A 21,191-nucleotide genomic window follows, 5' to 3' on the forward strand; every position below is an offset into this window, starting at 1 on the left:
CTCGTTTGCCTTAGGATGAAGTCAAACAGCTGATCAGAACTTTTTTGTTGCAGGAAATTTTTGCAAAACTCAAGACGGTGAAGCAGCTTCTCCTCGATTACTTAATCAACCCTTGTGCTATCTTATATGACCCCCCATCCATTGAGGTGTTCTCCCTACCATGACAAAGGTGGATAAAGGTGGAAAGATTTCATGTAATCCATGGACACCAGTGAAGATCACAAATCATTGAAGAAAAAAGGTTCAGAGCACTGTCTAGTGGGTCTAGATGACCCACCTCCCAACAAGTGTCTAGGATAGCACAAGAGTTACAAAAAAAGAAAGAGCGAACAGAAAAGTGAACTGAACCTCGAGGCTCAGTAACAGCTTTTAAATCTTGAAATAAAAGTCGTTTCACATCATTTTATAGTTAATCTTTTATTTGAAGTCAGCGTGGAGAGCACGTCTGTTCTCTACAGGTTAAGACACAATCCTGCTACAAACCACAGGAAGATGCACAAAAGTTATCAAAAACTACCGAGTCCTCAGCTGAGACTGGGAGCAGACTAAATCCTGGAGCTGAGGCAGCCAGCAGGCTCTGTGGGCGCTGACGCAGAAACGTCAGACTAAGAACTCAGCAGCAGCCGGTTCTTCAGCGAGGAAAATGGAAACACGAGGGCGCCCCCCTGCTGGCTTCACATCTTCTTCAGCGCCCGGACCGTCTCCTCGATGGCCTCTCTGGGCTCGTTTGGCGGCGGGATTTTCAGGTCGGTGGGCTCCACCCCCCACACCTCTGTGGCGTACTCCGTGATGGTTCTGTCACTGGAGAACTTCCCCGTGCCGGCGATGTTCCTGATCACCATCTTGGTCCACTCCACTGGGTTCTGCGGGTCAAACACACAGGCGGCGCCGTTACAGACCAAACGCTCAGATTTCATTTGGGAGTCACAACAAAAGCAGGAAGTCTGCAGCAGCCGTTGGAGTCCGGGGACGCGACTCCAAAGTACTTTTTCCTCATTTTGCTCAGAAACCAGTAAAAGTTAGAATCCGACTCCAGTCTTTTTATTTTACCAGACATCTTTCTGACACAGCTTTCAGCCTTTAGTCCCAGCCGTCCTAACGGCAGCCTGCTGGTGTCCGGGACCCGCAGCAAATATGGAGGTCATAGGTCACGCCGTGAACCCTTTTTTTCTACGGTCCTGCCGCAGCGACAGGTCGCGGTGAACACGTCTACAACACGTGAGGGGAAGTCGGTGAGACGCAGGCGTGTCGCATAGATTAGTACCGTTCAGGTGACGCGTGGACGCATGCGTGCAGCATTCATGCGGTCAGTAAGGAGTCCGTACTCACACCTCACTGACGACTAGAGTGTAGCGTACGGACGCCGTACAACAGCGTTACCCGTACGTCAGTGCGTGATACTGCCATCGTTGTTAGGAATACTTCATGATACACCTATCGCACGCACCACAATGGTACGTTCCGCCTCTGAGGTGGCCGTATGAGCCTGAAAGACGCACGTGCGCTCCTCTTAGAACCCGTGCGGGGCAGACCCCCGCCGTGTGACTAAGGCTTTCGTGAACCCGCCTGTGGAGAAAACGCCATCCCGGTCACAGATGTCACATGTTTATCCAGAGGAAAACTGCACATTACTAGAACTGCAGCGTGTTTCCATGACCCCACCAGGAAATAAAGGGTTGCTGTGAACAGACGACTTTCTTCATCAAACGATGGATCGGATCAGCACCTGCCGGCGGCAGACGTTACCTGGTAAAGTTGGCTGACTTTTTCCTGACATTTCATGTAGTCTTCAAAGTCTGCAAACACCTTGAAGCTGAGGAGAGGTCAGAGGTCAGGAGAGCGGAACAGGAACACCTGCAGAAGCTTCTCGCCGGAGAACCTCCTCACCGATCGTGTTTGAAGAGCATTTCCGTCAGATCTTTGAAGAGGTCTGGGTTTTTGGGGCTGAAGAATCCACTGGTGATCTGGTCCATCACGTGTTTCAGCTCAGGGATCTTGTTGTAGTACGCCATGGCGTCGTATCTGCACACACGGACGCATTTAACGCCAGAACTACTCTGAAGCGTTCAGATGGGACCTTCAGTTTGGAATCCTCACCCCTTTTTGTCCATCTCGGCCACCTCCTCCACCCTCATCCCAAAGATGAAGAGGTTCTCCTCCCCGGCCTCCTCGGCCATCTCCACGTTGGCGCCGTCCATGGTGCCGATGGTCAGGGCTCCGTTCAGCATGAACTTCATGTTGCCCGTTCCTGAGGCCTCGGTGCCGGCGGTGGAGATCTGCTCCGATAAATCAGTGGCTGGAATCACTGGAGAGGAAGAGGAGAGAAAATCTGCCGCTTCGCTCCAGACGAGGGGATCCGAGAACCTCAGAACCGGAACCGGTACCTTTCTCTGCCAGGGAAACCCTGTAGTTCTCCAGGTAGATGACCTTCAGCTTGCTTCCAACCACGGGGTCGTTGTTCACCACGTCGGCCACCGAGGTGATGAGCTTGATGATCATTTTGGCCATGTAGTAGCCGGGGGCAGCCTGCAGGGGGCGGCAGAGAGCACGTCAGGCAGGTTCGCTGGTTTCAGGAGCTTCAGCTGAGCCGCAGCGTCACCTTTCCACCGATGATCACCGTCCGGGGAACGAAAGGGGCGGCGGGGTTCTTTCTGATGCCTTCAGGGCAAAAAAAAAAAGAGGAAATTAAATCATTTTAGGATCATTTTAATGTTTGGTGTGAAAACTTTTGATACTTGATCTGCATGTGCTATGATGCTTTTGGAAATGGTTGTATGTCTATGTTTCCTGATATTCTGTTGTTTTTTAATCAGTTACATTTAATCATAAGGGGTGGGATTAAACAAGTTTGCTTCCTTCCACTCCCTTTCAGGCCATCTTTGATTTCATCTCTAATTATAGCTGCGTCTTTGTATGAATGCATGACTGCTGATTCTGTTGTTTTGTGCATTATTCTTGCTTTGATTGCTTGAAATAAACCATTTCAAATCAAATCAAATCAAAACCCTCAGGCTGGAAAGCAGATGAAGCGGAGCTGATGGTAATGAAACCGCCGTTCTGCATGGAAAATTCCCGCTTCAGCCTCAGGTGCCAACATTCCTCATGTGTGTTTTAACATCAGGTGTGGGAATCTTCCACACGTCAGGAGGAGTCATGGCAGCCGTCCGTCAGGCCGCTGCACCTACGGTTGTACAAGGCAATGATGTGCAGGCAGTTGAGCAGCTGCCGCTTGTACTCGTGGATCCTCTTCACGTGGACGTCGAACATGGACGCCAGGTTGATTTTGACCCTGTACTCCTTCTCCAGGTACTGGGCGAACTTCAGCTTGTTGTCCTGCAGAAACGCAAACGTCACGTCAGGAGCGATGAGAGAAAACGGGGGCGCGGCCGCGAAAGCGCTGAATCACAGCGGGGTCCTGTCCGGGCGCGTGGCGTTCCCTGCAGGAGAAATGTGGTCACGCGTTGCACCAATAACTCAGTCATGCTTCTGCAGCAGAAATAATGAAAGGTGAAGTTTTCCATGACGGTTCAAACACCTGAGCAGCAAAAACAGGTCGGACGATTTTAACCCAATGAAATGTTCAAAACTTCTCATGTCTAAATGTTCACAGTGGTAGAGTTACTTCACTAAAATACCAAATGTGAAATTCTATTTTCAAATATTCTACACACAATTAAGTCAGTGTTATTGCATTGAAACATAGAATTGTCAGGCATGCAAAGTGCATTTTTCTGTAACAATTACTCCAGTTTTATTCTATTCCATTCTGATTTGGCGTTCAAGATGACTCCGCCCATCATATGATGTCATCAGAACATTGCAAAACTAAGAGGAAAAACATTCAAATACTAATTTTAAAAGTAAAACATCTGTCTGCCATGTTAGCATGTCTATTATTAGCATGATTATTGCATATAGCGCCATCTTCAGGTCTATGGGGAAAAACAAATTTTTTGGTTAACTTCCATCTAAATCTGAAGCCAAAAGTTATTTTCTTTAATTTCACTCACCTGTTCCCTGCATTTGTCTCATTTAACGTTACCCAGGTATACATGTGTGCGTTTCAAATCGATTCAGGACATGTATGACTATATTTAACATACATGGCGCCAGCTGTCACGTCTCTACCTGCTTGACTTTAGAGACGTCGCGAATGAAAGCGGCGTTGTTCACAAAGTCGTTCAGCTTCCTGAGCTGACTGAGGTCCTTCACGTAATCCTCCCCGATCACCTGGAAGACAAACCGTCCAGGTGAGTGGTGCTGGCGCCAGCGGGGGCTCATCCACTCTGGCGGGAACAGACCTCAGCGATGAGCTCAGCCAGTCCCGGGTTGCAGAGCAGCAGCCAGCGTCTGGGAGTGATGCCGTTGGTTTTATTTTGAAACTTCCCGGGCTCCAGTTCGCTGAAGTCACGAAATCTGCAGGAAAAAAGAAAAAGAAATCATGAAATTTAAAAACAAGTAGGAAAAAAAAAATAAAGTTCTGAAGGGAAATGAGCACCCCCCCCCCCACCCGGAGGAAATGAAGCTCCGCCCCTTACAAACTTCAACAAGCAACTGGGTGGGACAGTGATGTGAAAGATTTATAGAGTTTTAGCTCTTATTCTAGTCTGTGATTTCACTGACAAATTATGGAAAAACATCCAGAAATTCATCACAGACTCTTTTTGTTGATTTTCAACATTATTTTTAATGTTTGGTTTTAATAGTTTTGATCACAAAGATCATGATGTTTTCTTTTTTTTAATAAAAATGTTGTTATTCATGGCTAAAATAATGTTTTGTTTTCAGAGCTTATTTATTCTTATATCATTTTGTTATAAATATTGTATTTTTGTACTGTATTCTGCAAATGTTCAGTAAAAGATAAAGACGTTCTTTAAATTACCGTAACGCTTCAACTATTTATGCCAATAACTCATCCGACAGATTCTGAAGGAACTGCTTTATGTTGAAGACGTAAACGTTCTGCAAAGTGCTGCATCTCTCCACAAACATGCTTTTGTCTGCGTCAGAACAATGCGTAAACGGGTAAAGAGTTACGGTCATTTTAATAATGTGGAGCTAAACGGTTGGTGTGAAAGGGTTCATCAACCAGATAAAACCTGCTGTTCTACAAAGAAGCAGCTACGAAACAGGAAGTTGCTGCTAAGCGAGCGCAACACTTCATGGCACAAGTCTGGCCCAACGCATGAGGAAAGGTATTTTGAAAGTCTGGTTTGGTAAGAGCAGCAGTGGAGCGCCTACACTTGGGTCTTGATGATGTTGGAGTGTATCTCAGCGACTCCATTCACGGCGTGGGAGCCCACGATGCACAGGTGCGCCATGTTCACCCTCTTGCAGCCGTCCTCCTCGATCAAAGACATTTTCCTCAGCTTGTCCATGTCTTTCGGAAACAGAGCAGCAATTTTCTGTAGACATACAGTTACAAGTGTTCAGGCTTCAGGATTTTTCTCGCTGATTCTCACCGACCACTTGACATGAAGACTAAAAATATTTCCTTTTTTTGACACCCAGATGAATAAAATCACATTAATATTAAAGTTAGCACGCTAACATTAGCACGCTAACATTAGTAAGCTAACACTAAAACGATAATGTTCATTAAAGCGTGAGCCGTCTCCGACTTCCCGCCCTAACCCCTAGTCCTGCTCTATGTACTGCCCTGAATTTTAAAAGCAATTCCCAAACCACGCTCATAACTTTTTTTTATTTTTAAAAGAATTGCAGATATGACGTCATCGATTTTACAAAGTTAAAATTTAATTAATATGAGCGTTTTGTGACGATTATTTAGGATCCACTGTCCTCTGAAGATAAAAACGTTGCTGGTTTATTAAAAAATACATTTAAATACATTTTTTTGGTAAAAATTGCTGTGACACAATGCATTGTGGTATAAATTCACAGATCTAGTGAGCATCAATGCACACTGGTTTTTTGCAGAGAATTCTGGGAAATTTTTGGGCTCTGGATTTTGGAATTGTTGATTCGGAAAGCACATGAAAAATGGAGAACGCTCTAAATAGTGATTAGGGAAGGGACTAGGACGCAACCAAAGATAATTTTAATATTTGCGGAAGTTACCTCAGATGGCTAATGTTACCAATAGAACTCTGACTCTATGCTAACGTTAGCATGTTACCACTGCTTAGACAACACAGACTTAACATGCTAACAGGACAAAGACAACACTACAATTAGTGTGCTAGCATGAAATGCTAATGGTAGCATACTGAGGTTAATAGCATCAAAATGGCTATTTTAACCATATTGCCATTTTCATCACTGAGTCATTAAATCAACAACACAGACGATTTCACCAAACCCTGTGATGGTTTTAAACCTCTGGTTTCAACAACTGCTGGGTGACCACAGAATTGGAGACCTTCAATACTGACATCCAGGTGGGTCTGGTTGATCTGGTAGATGATCTGCAGGTGTCTGGGGAGGAGGTTCTCCAGGAGCTGCACGGGCCAGCGCTCCAGAGCCTCGGGGAGGACCGTGTGGTTTGTGTAGGCAAAGGTGCGTCTGGTCAGGTCCCACGCCTGCAAAGACAAGATTCCCACTGTGACGGGGGTAAAGCCATGGCAATGCATACCTGTGCAGGCGGGGGGGGGGGTCTTTCTCCAGATAAATGACTTCAAAGGATACGCTTTATTTTGTCACAAAAAAAGTATACACCTAATATTTTTAAGGGAACATTACTTGTATCCTCATGTTAAAGCTGGAACACACCAATGTCATCAGGAGAAGGATGAAAAGCAACGGCAGAGCAAAGTTAAATAAACCGATGGAGGTCTACAGTGGAAGAACCCAAACTTCCCATAATCCCAAGGGCCAGACTTCAATCGTGTGACGTGTTCCTACTTGTGCATGATTGACTCACCCTCACTTCCTGTTACACGTTGTCATTAACCAAACATTTTCCTCACCGTGTCCCAGTCCAGCTTCTCGATGTCCACAAAGACCCTCATCAGCTCTGGGATGGCCATGGCGGGATGAGTGTCGTTCAGCTGAATGGCGACCTGCAGAAATTGACATCCTGTTTTTTTTTCTGCTGCCACGGCAACAACATTTAATCTATTAATGCACAAAAACAGTTTTGAAAAGAGTTACATGGAAATGTAGCTTTAAATGATTCTAAAACGGAGACGTCACCGCGGTTACCTTATTGGGGAAACTCTCAAAGGAGGTGCGACCAGGAACTCCTTTCTTGGTGGTCTTGAAGCGCCGGATGATATCTTGGAGTGTGGCTGCTACGACAAAGTACTCCTGCTTCAGACGAAGCTCTTTTCCTTCAAAGAACTGCAGCACAAACGCATGTGGAGCGGGAAGAACTTCAGGAGGGTTTGTGGGAGTGTGAGACCTTCTGTTGATACATGGACTTACATTGTCATTTGGATAGAGAACACGGGAAATGTTCTCTGCCAGATTCCTGTCCAGAACAGCCTGGATGTAATCTCCAACATTGACTACACACAGACACACAGACACACACACACACACACACAGAGATCAGCTTTAAACGGCAAAGGAAGTTGCAGCAAGTTCCTCGAAAATTGCGAAGTTGTGGATGCTGTGTGGTAAACTGAGTGGAACAGTCGGGCCACGCCACAGAGGCAGGGGTGTTCCTCACTCACAGTCCTTCAGGTTGAAGTCATTGGGCGCTCGCGCCGACCACAGCCTCATTGTGTTCACGGTGTTGTTCATGTAGCCAGGTATGGGCGTGTCGTACGGCATTGCAAGAACAACCTGCAAATGAAGGAATCTGGATGCATTATGGCACCCATGCTAACGCTAACACAAATTGTACTTTAGGTTGAAAATATTCAAGAGAATGTAGCATGCTAATGCTAACACAAATTTTGCTTAAGCGTAATTATACTAATATGGAGAATGTAGCATGCTAACGCTAAACACAAATTTTACTTTAGCTTAAAAATATTACAGATCATGTAGCACGCTAATGCTAACACTACTCTTGCTTTAGCTTGAAGATACTTTTATGGTAAATATAACAATGCTGACGGTGGCTCTAAATCAGTGAACTTGTCCAAATTCCGTCCCTACTTGCCAACAACTAAAAAACCATATATGCTGGATTATCCTTTGCCCTGGATTTTAAAAGCAATTCGGACACCATGCTAACTACTATTTTTACTGTTTTTTGTTTTGTTTTTTTAAAACCGGCAAATATGACGTCATCAATTTTACAAAGTAAAAGTCAATACAGGCATTTTATGAAGACTATTTATGAATTCATTGTGTTCCGATGAATGAAAACAATAATAATAATGTACTTAAAAAAACAAAAACATTTAAATACATTTTTTCACAAAAAATATTTGACTTGCAATGCATTGTGGTCTATATTCCGCGATCTAGTAAGCATCAGTTCTAGGGTGCTTGATTTTGGAATTGTAGATCCGAACAGTTCTACAAAAAGGCAAACGCACTAAATAGGGCTCCATGTAGTGAGTAGTGAAGGAATTTGGACAGGCCATGGTGTAAATATGATAGTACAGCAGATAGTGGATGAAACATGTTAGTTTATGTTAAAATATGATGAACGTCATTTGGCCTTAATCTAATGATCTGGGTTGAAGTGGATTTTAAGAATTATAACTTTCTGAAGCTTGAAGCTGCTTGCATTCAGTTTTATTATCATAATTTAAAGCCATTTCTTATTTCCCGTTTCATTGAAGATGCTTTAAATTTGAGCCCGTTATGTTTTGCAAGCTGCAGCAGCAAAACCACGTTTTTGTTTGGTGTGGTTCACGGTTTCTGAGTCTTTTAGGTTGTGAAGTTTGAAATAAGCAAGAGACTCATAGCAAACATTTAGGATATCAATTCACTTTTTAATGGTAAAAAAAAAATGATCAGAAACCCCAAACATGACATATAATGTGAAGTCCGCCTAGTACCTGAGTATCGACCCATTTGGGCCCGTCCTTGGTCTCCACCACGCGTCCATAGAAGTGAACCGGCAGCGTGTACTCGGGACGGGCCTTCTCCCAGGGGTTTCCGTGCCTCAGCCAATCATCCGCTTCCTCCACCTGCAGGGGGTCAGGAGGCGTTAAAGGCCCAGGAAACTGGAACCGGCTCTCACGTGTTCAGATCATTCCAGTCTAAAACGCTCCAGAATAGTCTGGCAGCAGGTCACGGGTTCAGAGGTCAGAGGTCATGTTTGCACGGATGGAGCCGAACTGCAAACAGCCAGAAGGTTTCAAAAGAGCAAAGCCTTCGGGTTTGCGCCTTATCACCACATATGATGTTTATTCACTCATAACCAGCCTCTGCAGGCTCCTGAGGGAGCCCCACCAGTCCAGCGGCCCCCCAGGAGCGAGGCCCGGTTCTGGTTAATCATCTACTCAGGAGGCTTTCTTGCTCAATTCTGCTCCACTTGGCCTGGATTTGGATTGGCTTTTGAGGTTTACCTGCCAACCGTCTCTGATCTTCTGGTTGAAGATCCCATATTCATACCGGATGCCGTAGCCGTAAGCCGCCAGACCCAAGGTGGCCATGGAGTCCAAGAAGCAGGCTGCAGAAAAAGGGGGTCGTTAGAAACTCTTCCACGTCCAGGTCCTCCCCTCTCCTCCTTAGGCTGCAGCTTTTACCTGCCAGTCTGCCCAGACCTCCATTCCCCAGCCCCGCGTCCTCCTCCATCTCCTCCAGCTCCTCCATGTCCAGGCCGAGCTGTGGGAGCAACACAAAGATCAGGGGGGTCACGCGGGCTGCTGGCGCGCGCGCCCGCACAGTGCACGCGTGTCAGACCTGGTAGATGGACTCGTCGCAGGCGTTCTGCAGCCCCAGGTTGATCATGGTGTTCTGCAGAGTCCGGCCCATGTAGAACTCCAGGGACAGATAGTAGACCCTCTGCAGAACAGAGGGGTCTTTGTTTGTTAGTCTGCAAACTTTACGCAACAGTTGCTGCAGTGAGACAGACTGAAGGACCCGGAACAGTCCGGGTTCTGCTGGGCTCCTGCAGAATCACCTTCGGGTCCGCCTCATAGTAGAACTGCTGCGTCCGGATCCACCTGCCCACCAGGTGGTCCCGGACGGTGTGGGCCAGCGCGAAGTAGTAGTCTCTGGGCGTGGCGATGTTCCGGTCCTTGACCAGCGTGAAGTGCAGGTGGCGGTTGAAGCCCTTCTTCAGCTCCGCCACGTTCTCCACCCCCACGATGCCCCTGATGCTGATCTGCTTCCGCTTCTCCTGGTCCGTCAGTGGGGTCGCCATGCTGCCTCGCGGGGTCGTCCTGTCTGTCCGGTGGGGAGCGCGAGCGGAGTCAGGAGGCTGAGCGCGAGCTCCCACTTTTCAGCCGCGAGGCTCCTCCCCTGCGCGCTTCTCATTGGTTCAGGTGGGGGGAGGAGGAGGCGCCCCAAATGACCCAGCTGATCTGATCACAAACATGCACGCGGGACCCCCCCCCCCCCCCCCGAAGGTTCTTTAACCCTTGTGTTATCCTAGGCACTTTACCATTGGGAGTTGGGTCATCTAGACCCACTAGACAGTGCGCTGAACCTTTTTTCTTCAATGATTTGTGATCTTCACTGGTGTCCATGGATTACATGAAATCTTTCCACCTTTATCCACCTTTGTCATGGTAGGGAGAACACGTCAATGCAAGGGTGGGGTCATCTAAGATAGCACAAGGGTTAATGAAACAGGAACCCCCAGCCCCCCCTCATTTCAGTACATTTCCATCAAGACTTCCGACACTTTGACTCCTCCCCCACAGGTGGCGCTGTGACCTTCTTTTGGCGGCGTTTTTAAAGAGACTTTCTGATTTATTTTTATGAGAACTTCAAAAGATGACACTCATATTCACATGAATAGAACAGAAAGAAGAAATGAAGAAAATGAGAAATCAAGTTTTAGTCTACAAAACTAGGGAACATGTGATCTTCAATGGAAACGGAAAGATTTCTGTCATTTATGTTTTTCATACATTTAAGCGATTTAAAATATGAACAGGTCTCTATGAAATGTATTAATTAATGGTTTGATTTTTAAGAATCTGCTCTAATGAATGAAATATTTTCCAGATGTTAATAGAGTATTAAATGCCAAATCAAATAACCAGAAACTATTCCAAATAATTTGATGTGTTTTTGTGACTGAATAGGAAAAGGAAACTTTGAACAGCACCAACAAAAAAATCCCAATAAAAACTGTTAACATATAAACATCAAATAAACGTGTTTCTATGTTGATTTAGCAGAAAGAACAATTCTTTTCTTGAAAACCCAAACGTACATGTAGTAGTTCCTTGCATGTATTTCTAAGCCGCGGAAATGATCAGAATGCTGCAAATACGGAAGAGAAAAGGTGGCGTGAAGAAAAACTGCTTCACAAATTAAGATTAAGATCAACATCATTAATCCCTGCAGGGAAATTCAGAAACAACAAAAAAAATATGATGTACATTAAAGAATCACCTCTTTAGCTCACCAGTTACATCATTTATTTCATTTGCTTATTTATTTATTGGACTTTTAAGTCTTTTATCATTTTTACCCTTTCTATCTACACTGTCCCTTAGAAAAAAGGATACTTGACGTTTATTTTAATAAGAAACCATATATTGGAATACAAATATAATCAGGTTTATAGCAAGTCTCTTATAGACCTTTTTTTTTTATTTAACCTTTATTTACGCAGGAAATGTCCCATTGAGATTAAGAATTTCTTTTTCAAGGGAGTCCTGGCTAGGAGGAAACAATAAATTACATTTACAATGAAAAATGTCAACATTCAAAACATAAAATAAATTGAATAAAAATTAGACAGGTAAAAAAACAGGTAAGAAAACAGGTAGAGTTAAAAGTGACTTTCTCCTTCATTCTCAGCCTGGATTTAAAAATATTCAAAGGAATGAGCTCTTTTTATGGATAATTATAGGAAGCATACTGACTGAACACTAAATTTAAGTTTTCTAATATCTATTTAGTGTATGAAAGGTGAATTTCAAGCCTCACTTTTAGCTTAGACTAAGTATACCAGTAGTGTACTTAAATAAACTACTTTCTGCCCTATCAAACTATCAGCTGCAGCTTTTTACTTCCACCATATGTTTGTCTTTTGGCTGCCACTGTTTCTATCTTTGTGTTTTGTGACTCTTTATTGTTTTAGCATGTTAATGTCAAGCACCTTGTGTTTTATGGATATCGATGAATGGTTCTCTACTTATGAAGTGACTGATTCATTGATGAGCTGATTGATTGATTGAAATGGAAACATGTAGAAACACTTAAATTATTACCCTGGAGAGCATAGGAAAATTTTCTGTTTTTTATTTATTTCATATTTTGATGGCTGTTTATCTGCTACCCAAAATGAACAATACAAAATTGTCAAACTTTAAATGCTTATCAGAAAATCGCTCTTGGGTTCTCCAGGGTTAACGTAGTAGAATCATTTTTGTGGGTTCTCAGAGATTTTACATTTGTAGACCTCTAAGTATTCACCCTAACCCCTTTACCAACAAAAGACACGTTTGGGGGGCTATGAATCTTCTGACTCACAAAGTGTATATTTGAATAAACCCCTTATGGAGCGCCGAATGTAAAAATTAACCTCATGAAAATTTTGTGTCACTTTTACCACATTTAGACATTTCTTTCCATTTATGCTGCATATGGGGTGCCGAATGTAAAAATTAACCTCATGAAAATTTTGTGTCACTTTTACCACATTTAGACATTTCTTTCCATTTATGCTGCATTTATATCACATTTTGTCTATATTTATCACCAATAAAAAAACAATCTGTGACATGAGGATATGTACTTTTAGAGGTTAAAATTAAATCTAAATATTAATAATAAATATTAATGTATATGTAAATAATAAATGTAAATGTTAAATCGAAACACATACCTAAATCCCAAACGTAAATATAAATGCTAAGTGTATATGTTATATCTAAATGTAAACCTAAATGTTAAATGTAAATGTTAAATATAAATATAAATATAAATGTAAATGTTAAAAATAAATGTTAAATATATATCTAAATGTTACATTTAAATGTAAATGTGAAATGTAAATGTTATATCTAAATATAAATATTAAATCAAAGACTAAATAGAAGTATAAATGTTAAATGTGATTATTAAATGTAAACCTAAATATTAAATGCAAATGAAAATCTAAATGTTAAATGCTAAATTTAAATGTATATCTAAATGTTAAATCTAAATGGTAAATCTAAATCTAAGTCTAAATCTAAATATTAAATGTAAATGTTAACTCTAAATGTAAATGTTAAATACAAATTTTGTATCTAAATATAAATGTTAAATCTAAATCTAAATATAAATATAAATGTTAAATGTAAATGTTAAATGTAAATGTTAAATATAAATGTAAATGTTAAATACAAATTTTGTATCTAAATATAAATGTTAAATCTAAATCTAAATCTAAATGTAAATGTTAAATGTAAATGTAAATCTAAATGTTCCGCCTAAATGTTAAATATAAATGTAAATGTTAAATGTAAATGTAAATCTAAATGTTCCGCCTAAATGTTAAATATAAATGTTGACTGTAAATGTTTGGGAAATATGCTAATGAGGCCACGCCCCTCACCGAATAGAGCGGTCCTTGTTCAGACGAAAGTTGAACCTTAATCATGGCAAACTCTTTGAGACCTGAGGATATTGAAAGGGCCGTTGTTTCAGGAGTGCGAGCTGCATTGCAAGGTGTCCTGGCACCTACACCTGCTGCTGCAAATCTGGTAAGTGGAAAAGTTAAATAAAATAAGATAAAATAGTTCTATAATACTATTATGTGGAAACGGATTTTTAGCTAGCTAAACAGCTAGTCTTTCCAAGCTAGTCTTAATTTTTTTTTAGCTAACAAATGGCTAACGTTATCAAGGCATCTTTTGACATTACAGTGTAATAATATAATGCTATTTTGTAATTTCCTTGACACATAATGATGAAAGATATCTCTGAGTAGGCCTGCTATGCATGTCTGTGGTATTTTTATGCCACTTTACATCACTGCAACTCTAAATGAAAAAAAGAACATTGGCGGGGGGGGGGGGGGGGTCTTTTTATTTATTGCTTGTCTTCTTTCTCATTACAGATCTTTCTTATTTGCTAAAATCTGCTACAATCACTTATTTTCAATGTAAACTTTCTCTGTTACATGCTCCTACTCTACAGGTTAACACATCATCACCATCCACAAGTTCTGCCGCTTCACACAGACCGGTAAGAACATCATCAGTTGTTTTCTTCCATTGAGTACAGTGATTACATTTTTTACAACTGTTGTTTTTTATTTTTATAGTTTAGTGTTTAACTGATTTTTAAAATGTAACAAAACATCCATATGATTGTTCTTCTACCACCGCCCACCTCAGGTCAACACTCTGCCGCCACCCATAGCATCCACAAGTTCAGCCACATCTGCAGGGGCTGGCACATCCCAGAGATTGGTAAGAACTGAATGACTCATTTGCTTTTAATGAGTAGAATTACCATCAACTTTGTTGTGAAAGTGTACCTTTTAAGATGTTTTTTTATTTGTTCGCTGAATAGATTATTTTTTGTTACCGAATATATATTCCTGTTTATATGAGTTCTGTAAGTTTATATCAGAGATGGGCAAACTTTTCAACTCGTGGGCCATAGATGGTGTGGAGTGTTTTGGGAATCTGTATCATAATAGAAAGAAATAACTTAGAATATGGACGAAAACATGCTTTAACCTTGATTAAAACTTTATATCTTTAAAACAGGTTTTATTTCAAAGCTTTGGCTTTTGTTCTCATGTTTGTGCAAATTGCACCCAAGGGTGGATGTCCGTCAGAGAAAAAGGCAAAATTAGAGAAATTATGATGATAAAAAAAAAAGACTTTCAGACTTGGAAAACATGCGCAAATGTCTGAAAACAACATCTTCCAACACCACATGAATGCCCAATAACGTTCTGCTCCTACAAAAAGATCAATGAATTAATATGGGTAGATACCAGGGCAAATAAAACAGTAAGGATAATTAGTATAAGTAATTACAATTTGGCAGGCTTGATTAATCGTTTTTAGGGATGCATATGGCCACCGTGCCTAAGTTTGCCCACCACTGGTTTATACCTTAGTAATGACTGCTGCTGACCCATTTGGGCAGCCGTGGTGCAGCGGTAGGACGGTCGACCCATGATCATAAGATTAAAGGTTAGATTCTCGCCCATTTGTCGAAGTGTCCTCGGGCAAGACGCTGAACCCCACCTTGCCTCTGGTGGGAAGTTGGCGCCAGTGTTCGGCAGTGGAGCCACCACCAGTGCGTGAATGTGTGTGTGCATGGGTGAATGGAACTGTGACTGTAAAGTGCTTTAGGCCTTCGAAAGAGGGTAGAAAGCGCTATATAAGTATACGCCATTTTCCATTAACTTTGATCTAGTTTTGGTAATTTTTAAGAATAAATCTTGTGTCCTCTCTTCTTAACAGGTTTCTTTTTCCATCATATTTTCAATCAAGAAGAGGTCGATCAGGATATCAGCAAAGAAAAAACGTGAAAACGTTTACAAAAGACGTTGTATGTTTGCCATTTTCTCCAAGGGAATCAGTTTTCGTCATACCTAGAGGAGAAAACAGAAGTCGCTTGGCTCAAGCTGGTCTAATTGGAAAAATTTCCTTTACCACCGAGTGGTCTGAAGATCAGCTCAGAGAAGAAATTTCTGCTATCTTCAGAGGATCATTTGGCATCTCCGAGCATGATGTTTTCCCTTTTCAGTACTTGAGCACAATAAAAGGGTGCAAAAAATTAATGAAGCCCAATGTCACACTCAACTTTCCCTGGGGGGGGAAAGAAGTTTCTTCTGTTTGCTCAAATACCTGTCTTTACATTATGGCTGAAATGGAAATGCCAACACAGGTGAGCTTGATAGTGAAAGTACTGGTAAACCTTTTTCATGTAATATTATTTGCATGCGATTTTTGTTAAAATTATTTAGATATGAACATAACTAAGCACAGCATCATCTTTACATGTGACACTTTTTATTGTTGTAAATTGTTTTTGCAATCACAAATTAACTTTGAACATTTAGTCATGCTTGTTATGTCTAAATTACAATTTATATGCTTTTAAAATTGCTTTCTTACACAAAATTTCCACATCTTATCATTCAGCACAGAGTTTTTGACACGGATGACAGTGACTTTGAAAGTCCAACTTTTCAGAGTAGAGGTGGGTAGTTTCAAGGTTAAGATTATCAACCTGTGTTTCCATCCAACCCCCATGTTACATCAGCAATCCCACACTACCAGTGACGTGCGGTGAGGTTAATGGCTGGTGAGGCACTGACGTCATCAGTCAGATTTACAAACATATGAACCATGAGTATAAATAACTGAGTAACTTATTCACCATTTGATTGACAACAGTTAACGTTTTGTTTAAAATATAATTTCAACATGTTTTTTTTCATATACAAACTGCAGCATAGAAAAAAGCACAAACGTTATTATCGTCTTACCTTTAGTTGTAAATAAAGTCCATATGCCGCTCCTTCTGAAGAAAATGACTTGCCGCTTGCTATCACTTCTTCTAGTATTTTTTAGCGTCATAATCTCAGGGCTCACCGGCGCCCCCTAACATGAGGCACGAGAACTGCAACATGAGGCACGAGAATGTCTGGCCTCACCCAGCGGCTTTTTCGCCGTCGTTTAGCGCTCAGCACAAGAAACACGTCCCTCACATACAGTTATTTATAAAAACAAGCACTGTGCATCATATACATCTGCTAAATTATTTAAACTCAGCTCATATAGTACAAGTGATTGAACCGACATACAGAGAGACAGCAGTACCGTCTGACTGCATAGGTATTGCGCAATCCAAGGTGAGGCTCAGCGGGCTGGTGCCTCATCGCAGGTCACTTAGTATCTGAACGGCAAATGCGGAAATTCAGCGATTTTGAAAAGAAAAAACACCCCAAAATGGTACATTTAAATGGAAAATGACCGCAAAGCACAACTTACTGATTAAATATAATAATTGAATTTATTTTTTCTCTTTTCTTCCCATAATGACAGGTGAGGCTGTGCCTCACCTGCCTCTCCTGACTGCACGTCACTGCACACTACCTGATTGATTTTGATCAACGTATTGGTCATTTCCAGAGTGTCGTTTGCATCCTTTTTTTTTCCAACTATCATTTCATAATGTGTCTTCTGCTCAATCTGTTCCATTTAGATCTTGAGACATTGGAGCAATCTAATGTTGACGGTCCATATGAACCAATGGAGGCAGATGCCACAAATCGAGAACATGAGACCGAACAAGGAGGCACTCGTTTCTCTGATTTCATGTATGTTTTATACTGGATTTGTTAGAAAAACCAGTTCATTTACATTTTTTTCGTCCAATTTAGCTTTTTCTTCTTCTTTTTGAATCTCTTTTCAAGACCACTTGATTTCGAAGAAGAGGAGGCAGTCGAGGAAGCCATCAGACGCAGTTTGGAAGAAGAAACTGTCCAGGTTCCACAAGAGTCGAGGTTTTAATTATTTCAGTATTACATTTAATTATTGACAATATTTTCATTTTCCTGATCTTTGTAACGATGACATCTGCTGTTTTATCTTTTCAAGGTCTATTAAAACGTTGACAACAGAAGAAATAACTGGAATTGTAAAAGCTCACAGTGAAATGGTTGTTACAGAAGGATTTAGGTCAATCATTGTCAGCCGAAGAAATGTGTGGACATCTGCGATCCGACAATTCAGGCGACCAAGATTTGTTGAAAGCACCGATATGCTTTATGTAACATTTGCCAGTGATGAAAACACCACAGAAGATGCAGAAGATCTTGGAGGTCCCCGTCGAGAATTCTTTCGCTTGCTTGTTAAAGCAATTTTCCAAGAAAGTGGGGCATTTGAGGGTGAATTCTTTTTTATTTTTCATTAGTTAAATGAGAAATTTAAGTTAATAACAGACTGCATAGAAAATTTTTGTTTAATAAAATTAAGTTTGTTTAAAGCTGACATGAACATATTTTATTTGATCTGCAGAGTCCCCCAATGGCTTCATTCCAAGACTAAATGTTTCGCATGTCCAAAATCGAGTCTACCGCACTATTGGTCAGATGATGTCTACCATCATTGTCCAAGGTGGAGAATGTCCTGCTCTCCTTTCGTCTGTTGTCTTGGACTACCTGCTGACTGGGCGTATGTTCGACATCCGCGTTTCTCCAGAGGATGTTGCCGATGTGGAACTTAGAGACAGCCTCAAGACAGTATGTTTATGAAAGTGGTTAAACTCTGTAATAATTTTATCATTCATTTTCTAACTATTTTTCTATGTAAAGTGTCAGGGAAGGTGTTGGCAATTAAAATACAAATTGATGACATTTCATAAACACATATTTTCTCCTTCTGACATTTTAAGATTGATCAAGCAACAACTGATGATGATCTGCAACGAGCAATAGAATCCTGTGAGTCATGGAGGTACCAAATTGAAGGTCTTCCAAACCCTGTTACCATGGACAACAAGGATGCATTTGTTAAAAATGCTATAATTTTCCATGTTCTACTACAACAAAAGAGCTGCTACGATCAGTTAGCTGAGGGGTTGGAATGTTATGAGGTAAGTCTAGGCTGACGTTCATTAGTGTCTGGTTTGTAGGTAAAAGTTGATCAGAAATGTATAAAAATAACTAGATGTTATGTTTTTACAGCTCTTACCACTTCTGAAAGAGAACCTTCCCCTTCGGGTTCTTTTAGAGATGCCCAAGGTTCGCAGTGATCTTACAGCAGATGTGGTTGCTGCCCTTCTGAAGCCCAGCTACTCCCTTCTGGGAAGCAACAAACGACCAAAAGAAGAGCTGATGGTGGTTAAGTTCAGAGATTTCCTCAATAGTGTTCAAGGTAAAATAAATAAAGCAGACAAGCCATAATTTGCTCTAATTTGCACTAAGACCTAAAGTCTTATACATTTTTTTTTCTTTTAAATGCTGATTTTCAGTAAGCATTACATTTTAGCTACTGCTGGCATATTTAATTATCATTTTGGAAATTTTAATTTTTCTTTTTAGTATACAAAATTACGAAGGTATGGAATTATATTCAATTCAATAAAAAAACATTTTTTATATGGTTCCAAATAAAGTGAATAATTTGTCTAAAAAATTTCAGGTAAGGGAAAATGTGGAGTTTAAAATATAAAAATTCATTAGCACATTTACCCGTCATATTGAAAATGTAAACTTTGTAGAAATTTTAGACAACCAGTTTTGCAGTATTAAAAGAACAGTTTATTGCAATGAAGAACAAGTGAATCTGAATATTGTTTTTTCTAATTTTTTTTTTCTAATAATATCTTACAATGACAGAAAGAGAAGTTGAGGAATGTCTTCATGGCAGAACCCTGACAGAAGCAGAGAAGACCTTTCTCAGAAATTTAAATCCTGGACATATTCTCGCCTTTGTGACTGGAAGTAGCAGAGTTCCAGCAGTTGGATTTCAACCAAGTCCAAAGTTAAGCTTTGTTCATAATGAAAACAAGGACCTTCCAGTCGCTCATACGTGCTCAAATGAGCTTGAAATCTTTGTAAATTCCAAAAATCTAGCTGACAATGATGAGTTTGAATATAACTTCCTAGTAGCGCTTATGAATGGAGCAAATTTTAGTGCAGTTTAAATAAACATGAAAATATATTCCAGGGAAAAGGGTCCAGGTGAGTAAGAAGGGAAAATAAAGTGGAGAAGAGAAGAAATGTAGAAGAATGGATACGTTATTTGTATTAATCCAAAACACCTCAGGGATGTTTTTCTGTTTTTTTTTACTTCTGTATTAATAAATATAAAAAATTTGCCTTTGTATGGAGTTTTGCTATGTTTAAATGTTATTAATAATTTTAGTTAATTCATAAAAGCAGGAAAATGTGCTACTTGTGTCTTTGTTGAGGATCTGTTTCTGCTGTTTGATGAGCAAATTGTATTTAATTAAACAAAAACAGGAAATGTTGAACGGTTTTCTTTTTTCTGTTTCCATGTAAAGCCACTCAAGACAACAGTTAAATATGAAAAGTTACAAAAGAGGAAAAATGGTAAAATATAGATTTGGATCTCTTTGTTCGGGAAACTTATATTTATTTATTTTCTATGGGAAGGAATTGGTATTGTCTGTAGAAAAGTATGCATTTTCTGAACACCAGAGAGAGTACACCCATTATTTCATGTTGATCCATTTCAAATAATAGGTTATTTTTTGAAATGTCAATAGATGTTTGTTTAGCAGAGCAACATGGTTGTGTGTTGAAAGTGTTTGCATACGTTGTCTCACATGTAAAGCCTATTGGATGTTCATTCTTTATGGAAAAGGTTTCAATTACAAACTCAAATGATGAAACATTAAACAAACAATTAAACTAGATGTTGTGTCATTGCTTTTAGAGTAGACCAAGTCCTTCTTTTCAGTATTTCCTCTAGTGCCCTGACTTGCTCTTACAATGAACTGCAGTGGTGGACAAAATAGTTGGTACCCCTCAGTTAAAGAAAGAAATTCCACAATGCTCACTGGAATGACTTGAAAAGTTCAAAAGTAGGAATAAATTATATTGGATTGAAATTTAAATAATCAAAATCACCCATTACTTTTGAGTTGTTGATAAACAGATTTATTTAAAAAAACAAACTAATGTTTGGTGAAAAAGTGTGAACCACACTGAACATGGACAACAGAAAGCCAAGGAGAGAATTGTCCCAGGACATTAGAAACAAAATTATAGACAAACATCGTAAAGGTAAAGGCTATAAAACCATCTCTAAGCAGCTTGAAGTTCCTGTGACGACAGTGGCACATATTATTCAGAAGTTGAAGACCCGTAAGACAGTAGCCAACCTCCCTGGACGTGGCCGAAAGAGGAAAACTGATGACAAATTGAGGAGACAGATAGTTGGACTGTATCCAAAGAGCCCAGAACAACCTCCAAAGACATTAAAAGTGAACTCCTAGAGTTCACCTTTAATGTGAACTCCTAGATCAAGGTACATCAGTGTCAGATCACACCATTCGTCGTTGTTTGAGCCAGAGTGGACTTCATGGGAGACGACCAAGGAGGACACCACCACTGTTGAAAGGAAATCATGAAAAAGCAAGACTGGAATTTGCAAAAATGCATGTTGACAAGCCACAAAGCTTCTGGGAAAATGTCCTTTGGACAGATGAGA

At 40.6% G+C, this 21,191-nt stretch overlaps 3 protein-coding genes and 1 long non-coding RNA gene across 5 annotated transcripts in view; 3 read left to right on the forward strand and 1 right to left on the reverse strand.

Moving 5' to 3' along the window:
- The window catches only part of LOC101159055 (lysophosphatidylserine lipase ABHD12), a 6,238-nt gene extending 5,837 nt beyond the window's left edge, over positions 1–401 (forward strand). Inside the window, exon 13 of one of the 2 annotated variants that reach the window (XM_004082070.5) lies at positions 54–401. In XM_004082070.5, coding sequence (XP_004082118.1) covers positions 54–81 — 28 coding nt within the window. In that variant the 3' untranslated portion in view covers positions 82–401. The remainder of the gene's footprint in view (positions 1–53) is intronic. The other variant, XM_011490040.3, reaches the window with a different exon arrangement.
- On the reverse strand, positions 402–16,571 carry pygl (phosphorylase, glycogen, liver). Its single transcript, XM_004082067.4, has 21 exons — positions 16,496–16,571; positions 9,995–10,335; positions 9,775–9,876; positions 9,618–9,696; positions 9,438–9,541; positions 8,925–9,056; positions 7,641–7,752; positions 7,390–7,472; positions 7,168–7,305; positions 6,933–7,025; positions 6,399–6,545; positions 5,245–5,408; positions 4,302–4,416; positions 4,129–4,230; positions 3,186–3,333; positions 2,600–2,658; positions 2,385–2,526; positions 2,098–2,305; positions 1,888–2,022; positions 1,747–1,813; positions 402–863 (listed from the first exon to the last, which is right to left on the reverse strand). The coding sequence occupies exons 2-21, from the start codon at positions 10,235–10,237 to the stop codon at positions 675–677; spliced, it is 2,562 nt and encodes an 853-aa protein (XP_004082115.1). The 5' UTR covers positions 10,238–10,335; positions 16,496–16,571; the 3' UTR covers positions 402–674.
- Positions 13,604–14,467, forward strand: LOC111946841 (uncharacterized). Its single transcript, XR_002872621.2, has 3 exons — positions 13,604–13,742; positions 14,179–14,226; positions 14,379–14,467. It is a non-coding gene; the product is annotated as an uncharacterized LOC111946841 (long non-coding RNA).
- Positions 15,642–20,392, forward strand: LOC111946832 (G2/M phase-specific E3 ubiquitin-protein ligase-like). The gene is made up of 9 exons (XM_023951666.2): positions 15,642–15,891; positions 16,149–16,206; positions 17,215–17,329; positions 17,426–17,515; positions 17,610–17,899; positions 18,030–18,253; positions 18,406–18,606; positions 18,698–18,887; positions 19,352–20,392. Exons 1-9 carry the CDS (start codon positions 15,784–15,786, stop codon positions 19,657–19,659), a joined length of 1,584 nt encoding a protein of 527 aa, XP_023807434.1. The 5' UTR covers positions 15,642–15,783; the 3' UTR covers positions 19,660–20,392.
- The last annotated feature ends 799 nt before the right edge of the window (positions 20,393–21,191 follow it).

This window comes from Oryzias latipes, chromosome 22, assembly GCF_053564925.1.
Source record: "Oryzias latipes strain Hd-rR chromosome 22, Olatipes_Hd-rR_3.1".
Classification (NCBI taxonomy): domain Eukaryota; kingdom Metazoa; phylum Chordata; class Actinopteri; order Beloniformes; family Adrianichthyidae; genus Oryzias; species Oryzias latipes.